Source organism: Phalacrocorax carbo, chromosome 11 (assembly GCF_963921805.1).
Source record: "Phalacrocorax carbo chromosome 11, bPhaCar2.1, whole genome shotgun sequence".
Classification (NCBI taxonomy): Eukaryota; Metazoa; Chordata; class Aves; order Suliformes; family Phalacrocoracidae; genus Phalacrocorax; species Phalacrocorax carbo.
The window spans coordinates 10,971,112-10,985,682 of record NC_087523.1 but is presented as its reverse complement, the minus strand read 5'-3'; the positions used below and the strand labels follow the sequence as shown (position 1 = coordinate 10,985,682).

General features: G+C 41.9%; 1 protein-coding gene across 2 annotated transcripts in view; it reads left to right on the top strand.

Annotated features, from left to right (window-relative positions):
• Positions 1–14,571, top strand: part of HTR2C (5-hydroxytryptamine receptor 2C) — a 181,759-nt gene that overhangs the window by 123,491 nt on the left and 43,697 nt on the right. For both annotated transcript variants that reach the window (XM_064463017.1, XM_064463016.1), the window contains exon 4: positions 12,015–12,657. In XM_064463017.1, coding sequence (XP_064319087.1) covers positions 12,270–12,657 — 388 coding nt within the window. In that variant the 5' untranslated portion in view covers positions 12,015–12,269. The remainder of the gene's footprint in view (positions 1–12,014; positions 12,658–14,571) is intronic.

Here is a 14,571-nt window from a genome sequence, read left to right as displayed (position 1 = left end):
GATTTCACCCCCAACATTGGCATGCCGCTGATAGGCTCCTCTCTAGTGGGCCTGGCTATATCCCCTTCCCCCTTTGCACCTAGTTTAAAGCCTTCTCGATGAGCCCCACAAACTCATGAGCAAGAATCCTTTTCCCCCTTTGAGATAGCTGAGCTCCATCTGTTGCCAGCAGGCCTGGTGTCATGTAAACCTCCCCGTGATCAAAAAAACTAAAATTCCACCGATGGTACGTGCCTGTGAGCCACGTGTTGATCAGGTGAGTTTTCCTGTTCCTTTTGGTATTCTTCCTGGCCACTGATGGGATTAGGAAAACACTACCTGTGCTCCTCCTGATCCTTCAGCTAATCACCCCTGTGCCCTGAAGTCCCTTTTGATCACTCTCGGGCTTCTCTCCACAGCCTCATCACTGCCCACCTGCACAACCAACAGCAGGTAGTAACCAGAGGGCCCTACCAGACCAGAGAGGTTCCTAGTGACATCTCTGCCCTGGGCCCCAGGGAGGCAGCAGAATTCCCTGTGGGATGGGTCTTGTTGGAATATTGGTCCCTCTGTGCCCTTCGGAAGGGAATCGCCTACAATAGTTACCCTCCTTTTCTTCTTAACAGAGGCGGTGATAATGCGTGGGGCTGACCAGCTCTCCCTAGGCAACCCCTTGGAAGGACCTTCACCTACATCCTCATTTGCCTGGCCCTCAAGTTCCAGAGCCCCGTATCTGTTGTGTAAGGGCAGCTCGGAGGGTGAGGGAGGCCGGGAGGGGATTTGCCTGCTGCCCGGAGCAGGGACCTGTCTCCATTCCCCACATCTTTTAGGTTCCCTCCTTCTGCATGGTGGCAAGAGGGTAGTGGCCCCTTTGCTCCTTGTGGAGCCTCGATCTGCTGCCTTGGCTCTGGGGATGATAGGATGCAGCTCCACCAAGGTATCTCCCTCTCACACTCCCTGATGCTCCTTCACCTTTCCACCCCCAGCTCTGCCACCAGGCTGAGCAGATCATCCACCTGGTCACACCGCAAGCAGCTGCTGTCCCTGCTGCCCTCTGGTACGAGCGCCAGGATCAGGCCCTCCCTGCAGCCGAGACCTGGGCAGCTGCGTGGTTGTGCGGGGGCTCCGTCTGAGTTGCCACGTTCCTTCTGGCGATGGCTTTCAGGGGAACAGAAACCACAGCTAGGGCCTCTCGTGGGGGGCGATGACCACTAGCTGAGTTACCCTTTGGGGCCAGGAAGGGGGCCGCGCCCTGCCCACGCGCACCGCCGCGCCGCGCCACGCCCTGTCTGCCCGCCCTGTTCGCCGCGCTCCCTGGAGGCTGCTCTTGTATATGGGCGGGTTTGGCTGCCTTCACTCTTGTCCCTGCCCATGCTGAGTCAGAGGTTCCAGATGTTCCAGACTTCCCCTGTATGCATGTTGTCTCCTGGTTTTGAATCACCAGTACATTTCATTTCCAAAGGAAATATTTTGGTTTGGCACCATTAAAAAATAACAAAATCAGAATAAAATGACTATCAAGGTCAAACTTTGCTAACCTCAGCAAACAACCTACTTCCAGACCAGGGTTGGATTTTTCAGCCTAATCCATTTTCACCTCTGCAGCCAATCCCATGGCAGTTTTACAATTGACCTGTTAATCTTTTTCTTTGGAGTTTACCTAAAAATTTCCCTGGTGATGCTATATCAACTGGTTTAATGAAGTCCATGTAAATTAAAACCACTACTTTTGGGTTTTTTTGTGTGTGTGTGGGTTTGGTTTGTTTTTGGTTTTTGTTGTTTGGTTTTGTTTTTCTAGAGAATGAGATGTTAAAGGATAAACAAACGAAATCCAAAGACACAAGTCAAGGCTGTTACAGTGTACATCTGGGAAACATGTCACATTTTATAGCACTTTCCATGTATCTTCATGTCTTTAATTTTCTTTTAAATTTGTTCTGAAATTTTGCCTGTTTAAGGTCAAACTAAGAGGTTTGTAATTGTGTGGATCGTTTTTTATCTTTAAATGCAGGCATCATGCAGACCAGTTCTTTTAACTGTTTCAGTCTATTGTCTTTTTTTCTTTGTAATACCTGTTGTTAAGAGTTTTTTTTTCTGCCTACTTTTGTCTTCAGGGTTTCCCATAGTACAGATTTAACAAAATATCCAGTTGTGATATATTTAGATCAGAGAAGTGTGGCTTTCTGGATTTATAATGTCAGTCATCCCCTTTCAGGTCTGTATGGATCTGTTTTCCAAGGGAAAAGAAAAAAAACCAAAACCAAACCCCAAACAACCCAAACCTTAAAAAAAAAAAACCCCAAACCTTGCAGTTTTGCAGTGTTCTTCCGGAGTGTGTTGTCTTTTGTTTTGTGGTTGGGTTTTTTGTTTAGTTTTGGGTTTGTTTGTTTTTTAATCTCTTTAAGGTATTACTTAACTTGCCTTTTATCAGTCTCTGTTCCCTACCATTCCTAGGATCCAATATATTCCTCATATGTTAAATAGCCATGTGAGATCCTGTAAAACTGGAAGAGAGGGAGAATACAGCTAGCAGATCATGGTCCCCCGCTCTGCTGGGGAGGGCAGTAGAGCATCTCCACAGACCTCAAAGAAGAGGTGCAGTGGTGGGACCAGAGCTTTGGTGTGAAAGAGGATGCTCACTGCTGAGAGCTGGGTTTGGATCACTCAGCGAGCATTGTCAATACCGTAGTAATCTTTGGCTAGTCTTGCTATGAATAGCTACTTTTTCTATTTAATTGTTCTTATATCAACTGTTGTTATGTATGAGATACAGATAAGTCAAGTAACTAATAAATATTTCAATAATCCCTTCTCTGACATTGGACAGGCTTATGAAAAACACCTATTTAATTATGCTATTATAGTAAAAGCCCTGAGTGGTTTCTCAGTTCGTATGGGGCACATTTTATTATGCTTTGCCCTTTGCCTTTCTTTTCCCTGGCTTATCTGATGCTGGAGGGTGTTTGGGGCTTTGTTGTTTGGAGGGGTTTTTTTGTGTTTTAAGATGTTCAGATGGCACTGACAACAGGAGGGCCACTCAGTGGCATATATTAATAATGCACCAGCACATTATCAAGAAGGCCTTTATTAAACATCTTATAATTTGAAATAAATAGCTCTCTGAGCTTTGAATTAGAGGGTTCTGCAGGTTCAGATGCCTGCTGGGAAAATCAATTTAAGGGAGAAGCAATTTCAGCCATGTGAACCCCCCATGGTGAGCAGCCACATCCTAGTGACGTCCCAGGCTGCGCACAGGCGCATCGGGTCAAGCTGCCGGAGCCCAGGGCCCACGTGCAAAGTGAGGGGAGATTCTCCCTGGATCACATGTGTCATGTGGTGCAAGGTGTGCCCCGTGTCACTGCATAATAAATCCCAGTTCTTTCTTAGAAAATGAGTGCTGTTACCAAACTGCCGTGATTTCAGAAGACACCGAGAGCTGGAGTGAAAAGGAAGCTACAAATGCAACATCAAATCATTTCTTACTTGATTAAGAAATTTGCCTTATGAAGTAACAGATGAGTCACGACCATTCCCCTAGAAATGGCCACATGCATTTTATGTAATGATGCGTATGCATTCATGCCGTGACTCATGACCTGGCCTGGTGAATATTCGTGTTCTTCCATTCCAGATTGACTGCCGCTCTCTGCTACTGTTGCAAAGTATGCACAATAACTTCAGAATCTCAGGTTCATTTTTAATGAATGTGAGATTTCCCCCAAAACATCTACCATGTAAGATTTTCTACCATGACATTTTGATGTTTATCATGTCGTATGGCTAAAGTAAAAGGGGACTGAGGGAATGTCACCCCAGTGGTGGCAGAAGGGGGGTCTTTACAGCCCCAAGAGCTGCCTTGGGGGATTCTGCAGACTCTTAAACTTCCGCATGCTAGGGAGCAAATACATGATGCCTGTAGCAAGTGCTGACTTTTTAATGCTGGTATTGAATGCTTTCAGTTATTTATCAATAAGGTTCAAGCAAAATCCAAATTTTAACTCACAATTAACTCCATGCGCAGCGGCGGGTAAACATCCCACAGAATAATAAGGATCCCAAACTATACCTGCCAAGGAGGCTGAGGGATGCTCAGCTGGTCTTTTTACAAAGATGAATTTCAGCCACTGGGGACATGCTTATTTAAAAAAAAAAAAAAAAAAAAAGGGGGCAGTTTGGAATGAGATCTACACATAGAAAATATGAACAGCTATTGTGTAATCATTCCAACAAGTTAGGACAGTATGTGATAAGACTCAGATTTATTCTGTTGTAGTATTTCTGCATGTCTGAGCTGAGAGAGCAAGTTTATCATCACAGGGAGTGGCAGAGTATCTACATCATCTTGTGAGGTTCCCAGGTGCTTTTCCACCAAGGGAAAGTAAAAAATAAGGATGCTAGTCTTACTGCCAGAAGGTAGATTAAGATCTCTTCTGTGTGCTTGTAATGCCTTGAAATGTCTGGAAAAGAAATTAATGCCTTTTTGACTCAGTATGAGGGAAGATACAGAGAGGGAAATTAATGCTATTTCATTTTGGACAGAATAGTAGTGATTCATTATTATGACCCTACAAAATATCGTTACTTGAGCATGTGTCTGAGAAAACCCATTTTCCTCTTGCTGTGAAAAAATGAAATATTCTTTTTTAGTTTGCAAGTAATTAAATAGTTATTTTCTGTGTTGGAATTAAAAAACAGTGGTAAAAAGATGTGTTTGGGGATGTCTCCCTAAGGTTTTGTTAAGTGGTTTTTTTACACTGATTTATCTCCAGCACCTGCTGGGAGAACTTCCAGAATTTCTCGCAAATCTAAAGGAGGAGTATCAAATACTTAGAAAGTAAGTCTCTGATCAAAGTGCTAGTAATATGGTTCCCAGTTCAAGAGTATCTCTGGAAAGCACATAAATACTTAGTTAAGCATAAACACTTCTCTGGATTTCATCTTCAGTTAATTTTGAAATGGGCATCAGCAGAATAATCATTAGGTTTTGATTTTTCTTTTCCTACTGAAATGATTGTGAAAACATGCCTCTGTGTTGGCAGTGTGTGTATTGGTTTCAAAAGATAGGAAGATTTCCTGATGATACCAAGTGACTAAAATGAATTGGGGCTTTCTACAATTGCCACTTTTCAGCATATACTTAAACTGTAGGTTCCTCAGATGCCTGTGACCTCAGCAGGTGATTAGAGGTGAGGACTAGCATCACTGTGTACATCTCTGTGGTGGGATAGGGGCATGTGCTGGTGCAGCTGTAGGGTCCTGGTCCCCACATCATGCAGACTAGCATCCCCATGGTTGTGCTCTCCCACCTGGGCATGCAGAGAGCGCTATTTCTAGCCTTGGGGAAACAAAGGGGGACAGGATGTGTCAGTCTTATCCTGAGCTTGAGTAGTAGGGACAAGCATAGGGCACGTATCCAGGGCTAGGAGCTCAAAAACAACCGCAGGTTGAACAGCTTTGCTGAGCACGTTCCTGATCCAACTGTAGAATAATTTAGGCTGGAAGGGACCTCTTGAAGGTCTCTGGTCCAACCTCATGCTCAAGGATAGCTCGCGTGTCTGAGGGTAATCTCCAACTGTGTTTTGAGCATCTCCAAGGATGGAGATTCCACAGTCTCTCTGTGACCTACTTCCCTTGTCCGACCACCCTCACTGTGATTTCTTTTATCTATTTTTTTCCTATTTTATACATGATCTCCTTAGATCTATCACTGTGACAGTTGCTTCTTGTCATTTTGCTGTGCAGCTCTTGGAAGAGTCTCACTGTTTTCAATATGAGCACCAGCAGGTAGCTGTAAACAACAAATATGTCCCCATTCAATGCCTTTTCTCTGGGCTGAAGCAAAGCCAGGGCTGAACCAAACCCAATATTTAATGTGCTTAAGCCCCAACTCACCTTGGTGGTCTCCATTGGACTTGCTGCATTCTCACACAACATTTAAAAATAGATCTGCACAGAAATAGGGATGCATCTTAGTCCTGCTACAAAAAGGAGAAAGATGAGTTGCAAGTGCCTAAAATACAGAATTCTATAAATATAAAAATATTATTTTATTCACACTAAAACTAAAGGGGCCCTTGCAAGGGTGTAATGAAAAAGATGTGTTTTAAAGCAATCTTCTGCTCCAAAGAAAAATGAAAATTAATTTGGCAATGCATAAAAAAGAATTAGTAAAGATGCAAATAGCAGGAAAAACAGAGTTTAAAGTGAAGAATGAAGCCTTAAATCTGCCTTCTTGAGCCTAAACTGTGTATTCTGTTATATAATTTAAAATTATTTGCTATTTTATAAAGGACTTCATGGAGCTATAACAATTTACATCAGCTGACTATCTGGCTCAGATAGTTCATAACTATCTGCAACTGTTTTCCCGTCAAAAATTGCAGTACTTGTACTTCAGTTTATTTGACTTCAGATTTATTTTTATCCTTATGGATGTCTACCACCAAAGCTAAGGCTGAAGGAAAAACTTTTGATTTAAAAATATGTTTGATCTTTAGCAACTTGTTGGCTTTCATCTGCTTATCAATGAAATGTGAGTGCGACTCAGAATTGCGTACTGCTGATAGCTTAGGAGGAAAAAAATCTTTTGCTCACATATGGCTTTTGTGCCTTTGACAAGCCATTAGATGTTGCTTGTTTTTTCTTGTGGAGAGGGAATCGCTGAAAGTCATGGCTTTTGATCATTAAGGACTTTTGTTTTTTACAGCAAGACTTACCATGAATTCATGTATTGTTCTCTTCTCTGAGTCTGCCTGAGACTCAGGTTCTTTTTTGGGTTAAACTGACAATCCTTGATTTCGTACCAAATTTCAAATGCATATTGTTAACATTCAGGCTATGAGTCCCAGAGGGTTATTACATGATTTATCAGAGTGCAGGAGCTCTGCAGTCTGTCCAGGAGAAGCAGGATCCTGGCTGGGGGCCGGGGAATGTCTCAAGTTCTCAGCAGGTGGCTGATTATCTCCAGGAAAAAATGTTCTGAGCTTTGAGGGGTAAAACAGCTAAAGACGAATGCCTTTAATTCAAAGGAAAAAATAATTGTGTTTATTCCAAGAAAGGTTGGTTGGTTTGTTTGGGTTTTTTTTCCTTTTAGCAAGAGAAATGGTGGTAAACACTCCCAAAGGCATGTGAAACCCCCAGTGCCCCACCAGTACAGACTTAAGAACAACCATAGCTTTTGTTTCCCTTCAACTAACCTTCTGGAATATCTGAAAACTTCAGCGCACCAAACTTTTGCTTTAAATAATTCATGTGCTCTTGATAGAAGAGAAACAAAAATGTTTTTCTAGCTTCAGTTTATTCTAAACTGGACTTAAAGACTGAAGGAAAAAAAACGTGCCCAAAGAACTTATTACTTGTCTCTATCAAAAAGCAAGAGTGGCATAGACAAGAACTTGGCTTTGCTGAATGTTTATAATTTTAAGGACTGTCAGCAGAAGATTGAATGGGAATTGATGATTGACCACAAAATTCAGTATGTGTTCTTTGAAGTTAGGTATTGGAAAAAATCTGTGGTAGGCACAAGTTTTAATTTAAAATTATGGAGATATTTCTTAAATATATGCAGAATTCATGAATAAAATGTGAATTATTTTTCTGGTACAGTGATGTGCTTAGAAGACTGCAGCTGAAGGAATTAGTCATAAGGTTTTTACCTTCTGGAGACTGAGGGATGCAGTGAAAAAGACAGCTGATGACTTTAAGCCAGAATCCACATAAAATAATATAAAAGTATTAACAAAGCAATAGACTGTTAATCCTGATGGCAGAGCCCAATCTTGAGCATTGCTGTAGCCAAATTCCCATGAATCATTTTTCAAAATGAACATGCAAAATGCTCTCTCTGTTGATTTTAAGGCAGTTGAGGGAGTTTTGGTTTGGTGTTTTGTTTTTTACCGTTATAATCTTGGATAAAACCTATACTACTTTTGAAAATGCTTGTTTTCCTGATATCCTCTACAAGGTATTCGTGCCACTAGAGAACCTGATGCTATTCTGGGATGAATAACAATCATTCTCCAGGCAGTGAAAAATGAAAATAAAAACAATAAATAAAGGCACTGTAGAAAAAAGGGGGTTAATGAGACTTGATAAGGACTCTAGCACAGGGTTTTTCACAGAACTGTGAAACGGAGCCAGAAGCATTGGCTCAGACCTACGAGTCACCTCTCTTACACGTAATGTTTTCCTTTCTGTTTATGCCAAGGTAAGATGTGAAGGTCCGTCACTGTTTATGCCAGAGTTGACGATGGCTGAATTTAGGCAACTTCAGAACAAGTGGTGATGCTGTTCTGGTCTGAGAGACTAGCTTTTCCTTCACCAGTCTCCCAGGTGCGGGGAGCTGGTTGCGCCCGGGGGCGCCTCTCTGTGACAGTGATAACGAGGGCTGCCGGCTTCTTTCTGGACACTGTCAGGGGCAAGGTGACGTACAGGGCAATGCCAGCCTCTTCCATCCATCTAAACCAGGAATCTGGGGGCTAGCTCCTGCCAGTGTCATCACTATTTTTTTTTTTCCACATCTCTCCTACACATGTACCCAGTTATTTCAGGTATTGCGTTTCCATAACTGCACCTGGAAAATGCTTTTTTAGATGTCTTTGTGATTTCCTTTTCTTTTTCCAGTTCTATATTGGCACAAAAATAGTAATGGTTGTCTTCATGAGTCACTCCAAGTAATAGACAGGTGAATGGCCCAAGTTTTTAAAAGAAATCATAATTTCTTCTAACAGCAAAGATAGAATCTGGAGCCTGAGATTAATTTTTACCATTATAGTCCTAATTAAAAAAAAAAATTTAGTTTCTCAATACCATAGCATAATTTACTATTGCATGTAGAACATATAAATTTTTAACTACTGACAGGAGCGTGGAGGGAGGATTATTGAGAAATCTGTTAGACTTTAGAAAATGTAATTTTCTTGCTGAGAAGTTAGTGTATACCAGATTTGCAGAATTTACTTTGTGTAGAAAGCATTTTGCTTAAAGTCTGTCTCTGTGTTTTGAAAACTGCTCATTTAGTGCAAGCAAATGAATTTTGAAGTCTCCCTTTCTTAGACCTTCTTGACAAAAATGATTTTTTTTTCCTTCCCTCCTGAGGATAATTTAGTTCAAAGCAAATTCTATTTGGTGACTAATATAGTTTTGGAACCCCATGCTTTGCAGTACATTAGTAGCCAAATAACCTAGATTTTATTTTTAATAATAAAACTGATGGATAAGCAAGTGATAATTCTGCATACTAATTTTTTTAACTCCATGCTCTGATGCAGTATCTTTCATGGAAGAAAATGTTATTGCAAATACATTTGTGAAATGCAAGAGAGAGTGACCCTATTGACCATTTCAGAATTCAGTCCTCAGCAGTTTTAAAATTAGACATTTTTATTTCAGACATCTTATCTTGCAGTTAGGTTGTTTTTTGTGGTGGTTTGTTCTTTTGGTTGTTTTGTTGGTTGTTTGTTTTTGGTTGTTTGTTTTTTTTTTTGTTTTGTTTTGGGTTTTTTTTTCTGGTTGTTGTTTATGATCTAGAGTTTGGGTAGGGAGATGCCTCATTCCTTTGGCAACCCCACTAGCACGTGCCAGGAACATCAAGCACGTTCACATCTATGGCAAAAGTGTTGGTAGCATCTCCTTCTCCAAATCCTCCAGGAGCTCACACCTGGGAAGAAGTAAGACCAAGGCTGGGTGTCCTGCTCTGTTTGGGCATGAACTTTCTGCTCATCCTGCCAAAGTATTATTGTGGCATGGTCAGGAGTCCCAAGAGTCACAGAGCCAAAGAGAGAGTTTCTGGAGACCCAGAAATTCCCCCTGGCTTCAATGGAGGAGTCCTGCAGATCAAAGCTCAAGTGCCACAAAGCTGCCTACTGTCTCCTTCACTGTGGAAAGGTGATTTGGAAAAATGGTTAATTTTGTTCACAGCTTTAAAGTAAAAGCTTGTTTTGAAAAAAAAAACCAAACCCACAACCCTCTGAATATTTTGACGCTTTCTGGAGACTTTTTTTAGACCAGCTAAGTTGGAAAAATAAATGGTCCAGTGACTACTTGCTAATTCATCTGCATGTGCAGCTGCAAAATTATTTTCTGTGCACATAGTGCAAAACTTCTTCCTAAATATAAGGTTTAGAGACCCTTTGGGAGTAATTAACTATAATACAGAAGCAAATCTGGGTTCATTGTATGCACTGCTCATTTAAGAAATGTTTTTGTGCACAAAGCCCATTAGTAAGTTTCCAAAACCTCCATGAATGTTAAACATTTTATTATACGACTCTGAGTGCTTCTTATTTTACATAAAATCTAATGTAATCCCATGACTTAGATTTAGCTCTTGATCCCTGGATAGCAAATTACTGTGTCAGATGTGTGCCACCGTGTATTCAAGGGCTGTGTATTCATCTGGCTTTTAGTTAGTTAGTTATTTAACAGTGAGAGAACAGCTCTTTTCCTGTGGACTACACAAAAAGTTGAGGATGTGCTCAATGTAAGTTGCATGCTATTGATTTTATTCTACTTACTGGTCAACTTCCATACAGTGTGTGGGGGTTTTTCTTTGTTCTACTAACTGCCTTCCTTCTGTGCCTTTAGTCCTATGCTGTGCATGGCTGTTAAGAACCTGACTCTGATGTAGTGGAAATGCAAAGCAAAGCTGATGTTTTATTTCAGTTGTACAGGATTGGCAGTCAAAAAAGATTGAGCTCCTGAGGATGATTTAGCCAGGCTTGGAAATACAAGCCCTTAGCCTCAATGGGTGTAGGCATGTGCCTGAACTTAAGAGTATGTTTAATTTGCTGAATTAGATCAATGCATGAGGCTAATGGACTCCTTCAGAGGCAGCAGTGTGATGCTTTCTGGCCTGTATTACATGGGCAGTGAGGGGATGTAACCTGACTTGCCCTCACTGTCAACCAATTTGTGAAGAAGCATAAATCATGTGAGATACTCTGAGGAAATCTGTCCTACCAGCTGTGTGTGTGATGAGGGTGCTGATGTTTGCATGTTGTGGCCAGCAGGCCGGTGGGACTGGGCTTACTGGCCCGGCTGCATGCTGGTGATCAGCACACAGCAAACAGATGAAGAAGAGCAGAAATAACTGCTCAGTTTTAGGAAAGTTTGTCTTTTCTCTTAAGTTATCTGTTTACTTGGAGAGATCAACAGCATAGCATCCTATAATGTTACCTAGAATAGAACCATAGAATGCCCTGAGTTGGAAGGGACCCACAAGGATCATCGTGTCCAACTCCTGTCCCTGCACAGCACAGCCCCAAATTCACACCAATTCACATGTCTCTGAGAGCCTTGTCCAAATGCTTCTGGAATATTGCCAGGCTGGTGCCGTGATGCCTCCCTGGGGAGCCTGTTCCAGGGCTCCACCACCCTCTGGGGGAAGAACCTTTTCCTAATGCCCAGCCTAACCCTCCCCTGGCACATCTCCCTGCCATTCCCTCCGTCCTGTCGTTGGTCACCAGAGAGAAAAGATCAGCACCTGCCCAACCTAATATATATTGCATAATCCACTATTTGTTTCCCAATAAAAAACAACCTATAATTTTCATTATTATAGGGGAGTTAATCATTAACATCTGAGGGTTTTTACAACCCCTGCGCTTTATCTCAAAATATGCAAAATATATCCGAACGCTTCCATTTAAGGTGTTGGTTTCCACTGTGCTTTGGTTGCGCTATCTGGATTGGTTGGAATTTTGTGCAATTACTATTTTACACAGCGGCAGAGTATCTGTGAAGTGGCTATCAATTGAAACATATTTTGCTCTTCAGACATGCTTTTGCAGGTTTCACAAAACATTTAATTAGTGATAACCAGCATTTAAACAGCCAGAGCACACTGATGTGATTCTCCCCTTCTCTCCCCCATAATTGTAGGCATAGTCTGTACACATAAGATAAATTACTTGCAGTCTGGAGAGCATCCTAGCCAGCAGAAAGGGAGAGAATAATAATGTAATGCCATGGGGGTAAAGAAGGTGTTGTGTATACTGTGATTGCAGTGAAGGATATACTTTTTCTTTCCATTTCAGAATGGTGGACCTGGAAACCAGCTGGAGATTGCAAAGTCTCCTTTCCCTCGAGGCTGCTGGTCAGGGGTCATCTTCCACCACACCCAAGGAAACTAGAAGAGTTCCACGCTAACTTCTGTAAGGTTTCTTTCACTATGGAAGATCAAATGATTTTCTGGCTCAGGTTTTGTGAAGTTCGGCATCTGCCTTGGACCTGCAGTTTGGAAAAGGGATCATCTCTGAGGCACGGTTAAGAGACAGAAAAACCAGTCCCAGATGATGAGCACTTTAAGTAGCACTGGAATATTACTCAGCTTAACGACAGTGTCTGTTACGCTGGATTTTAGTTTGCATGGTGGTCTGATGGCTTGGTCCTTAAGCAGCAATTTGACTCTTAATCAGAGTTTGCCTACATCTGATCCTCTTAATGCCTCTGAGAAGGGTGAAGCCTCTCGGATGTCTGTGAGGGAGAAGAACTGGCCAGCCCTCCTGATCTTAGTTGTCATCCTGCTGACCATTGGGGGAAACATATTGGTAATTATGGCTGTGTCCTTGGAGAAGAAGTTGCAGAATGCCACAAACTTCTTCCTGATGTCCTTGGCGGTGGCAGACATGCTGGTGGGTATCCTGGTCATGCCTGTGTCGCTCATTACAGTCCTGTACGGTAAGTGGCTTCCCTCCTTGTTTGACCTTACGCTTTTGCAGGCATATATGCTGCAGCAGTCTGCTATGCCCAATTTTTCATGTGTTGGTAGCCTGAGGAGTGTCGGTGTGGACTTGGCCATGGGTCTGAGCTGGGGTTCACGGTCGGCTGGGCGAGGGCAATACGCTGCTGGGAGCAGAGCTTGTTTCTGTGCTGCCGGGAATGACCCTTGAATCGTGTTGGCATTAGGGTTTGTTATTGCTAAGGCCACCCAGAGAAACTGCAACAGTGAGTCAGCTTTTTACCTTTTGGTTGGACTGCCCCAAAACCAGGTAGGTCACAAGAGCTTAGGGAACAGCTGAGGAGTGTGTTTGACTGTCTCAGCTCTAAGCCAGGTCAGAAATAGTCCTTGAGCTCCTACTGATATCAGTGGGATTTGAGCAATAATGTGATTAAGAAAGGAGGCTTGCATTAGTAGATTTGGCGTTCAAATAAAAGCTTTCACTCTTGGCATTCATACCTGAGCTTGCCGTGTGCCTTTCAGGGGGTCATTTTGCCTTTCTGTGCCTCAGATTCTCTATCTGTAACATGAGAAAATGCCCTCTGTTTTAAAACACTTTGAGATCTGCATGTGTAGGTGTAAGCGTTTATCATTCCCCTAACATATTGGGGTTGGTGTGTTTGTGCCGAAGTGGGGCTCTGCTCCTAGACTCAGAACTGTACACTCAGCTCAGAACTCGGAAGTATAGAATCACTATTAGCACTTCAAAGGAGTAAAATATCAAACACATCTAACTTTCTAACCTGTCTGAGACTCCGTTTGCCACGCCCCCACCCCGCAGTGTGGTACCTGTCCCTAGATATTACAAAGGGGGATTGCGTTTGTCTCTGTATCTCTGATCATCAAGTTTGTATACTCACATATCAATATGATGTGCGTATAATGGATAACAATAATTCTTAAGTCTGTTTTCAGATTTTCTTTGAAAAGTATTTTAATATTGATATTTCTTGGAAACAAATAATGCTGTTTACTTACAGATTTGATTAGAAATCGGTTTACTGTCCCATAAAGTAAAATGTAGGGATATTTATGTGACTTCTTCCCTTGCCTAAATGATTAAGTCAGACAGAGATTAATTTCTAAAGCACATTGATCAAGCATACATAATTCCAAAGCTTATATAACTTGTCTACAGTGAGCTAAATCAATACGTAATTTAGGTACAGACCTAGCCATTGAGATCTTTATGTATAAAGCTTTTTATTTTGGGCTGTCAGAATAGTTCCATCTCTAAATCTTCTACATATTACAACATGTGTATTTTGGTTTCAGCGTTTTACTCTGGTTCCCTGGAGCTTGAACGGGAGATTATAAATACTGAATGATTCTATGACCTGCACTTGCATAAATTCTGGGTTACCCAGTGACTCTAAAAAGGGGAATTTATGGTTGTGATCTTCCTACATACTTTCTCAGTCTTTGGGAACTAATGGAAATGGATTTTCTGTTCTGTCAAGAAAATGATTACTTAAGGTCGTTTAAAGGTGTAAACCATGCAGCATATTTAGAGGCAAGTAAATATCATTGATCCGAAGAGGAATTGTAATTATTCCACTTTTCTATCAGAAAACCAGTATTAGCTGCTGATGGCTTCTCCGCAGGCAAACGGCACTAAATAGACTTTTTAAATTTTTTTTTTTTTTTTTTGGCAAAGTTATAAATTCAGAACAGGCATGGAAAACTTGTGGAAATACTGTGAGAAATGAGAATAGCTGCTGTTATTTCAGGGGAGCCCAGAGGCTGCCAGAGCTGTGCTGGGTGCTAGCACTGCTCCCTTGGGCCAGCTTAGTAGCCATTGCTGGGCTGGACCAAAGAAAGTGTGTTGCCTTCAGGCTTTGTGAGGGGAGGAGGAAAATGGGCAAAATGAAGCC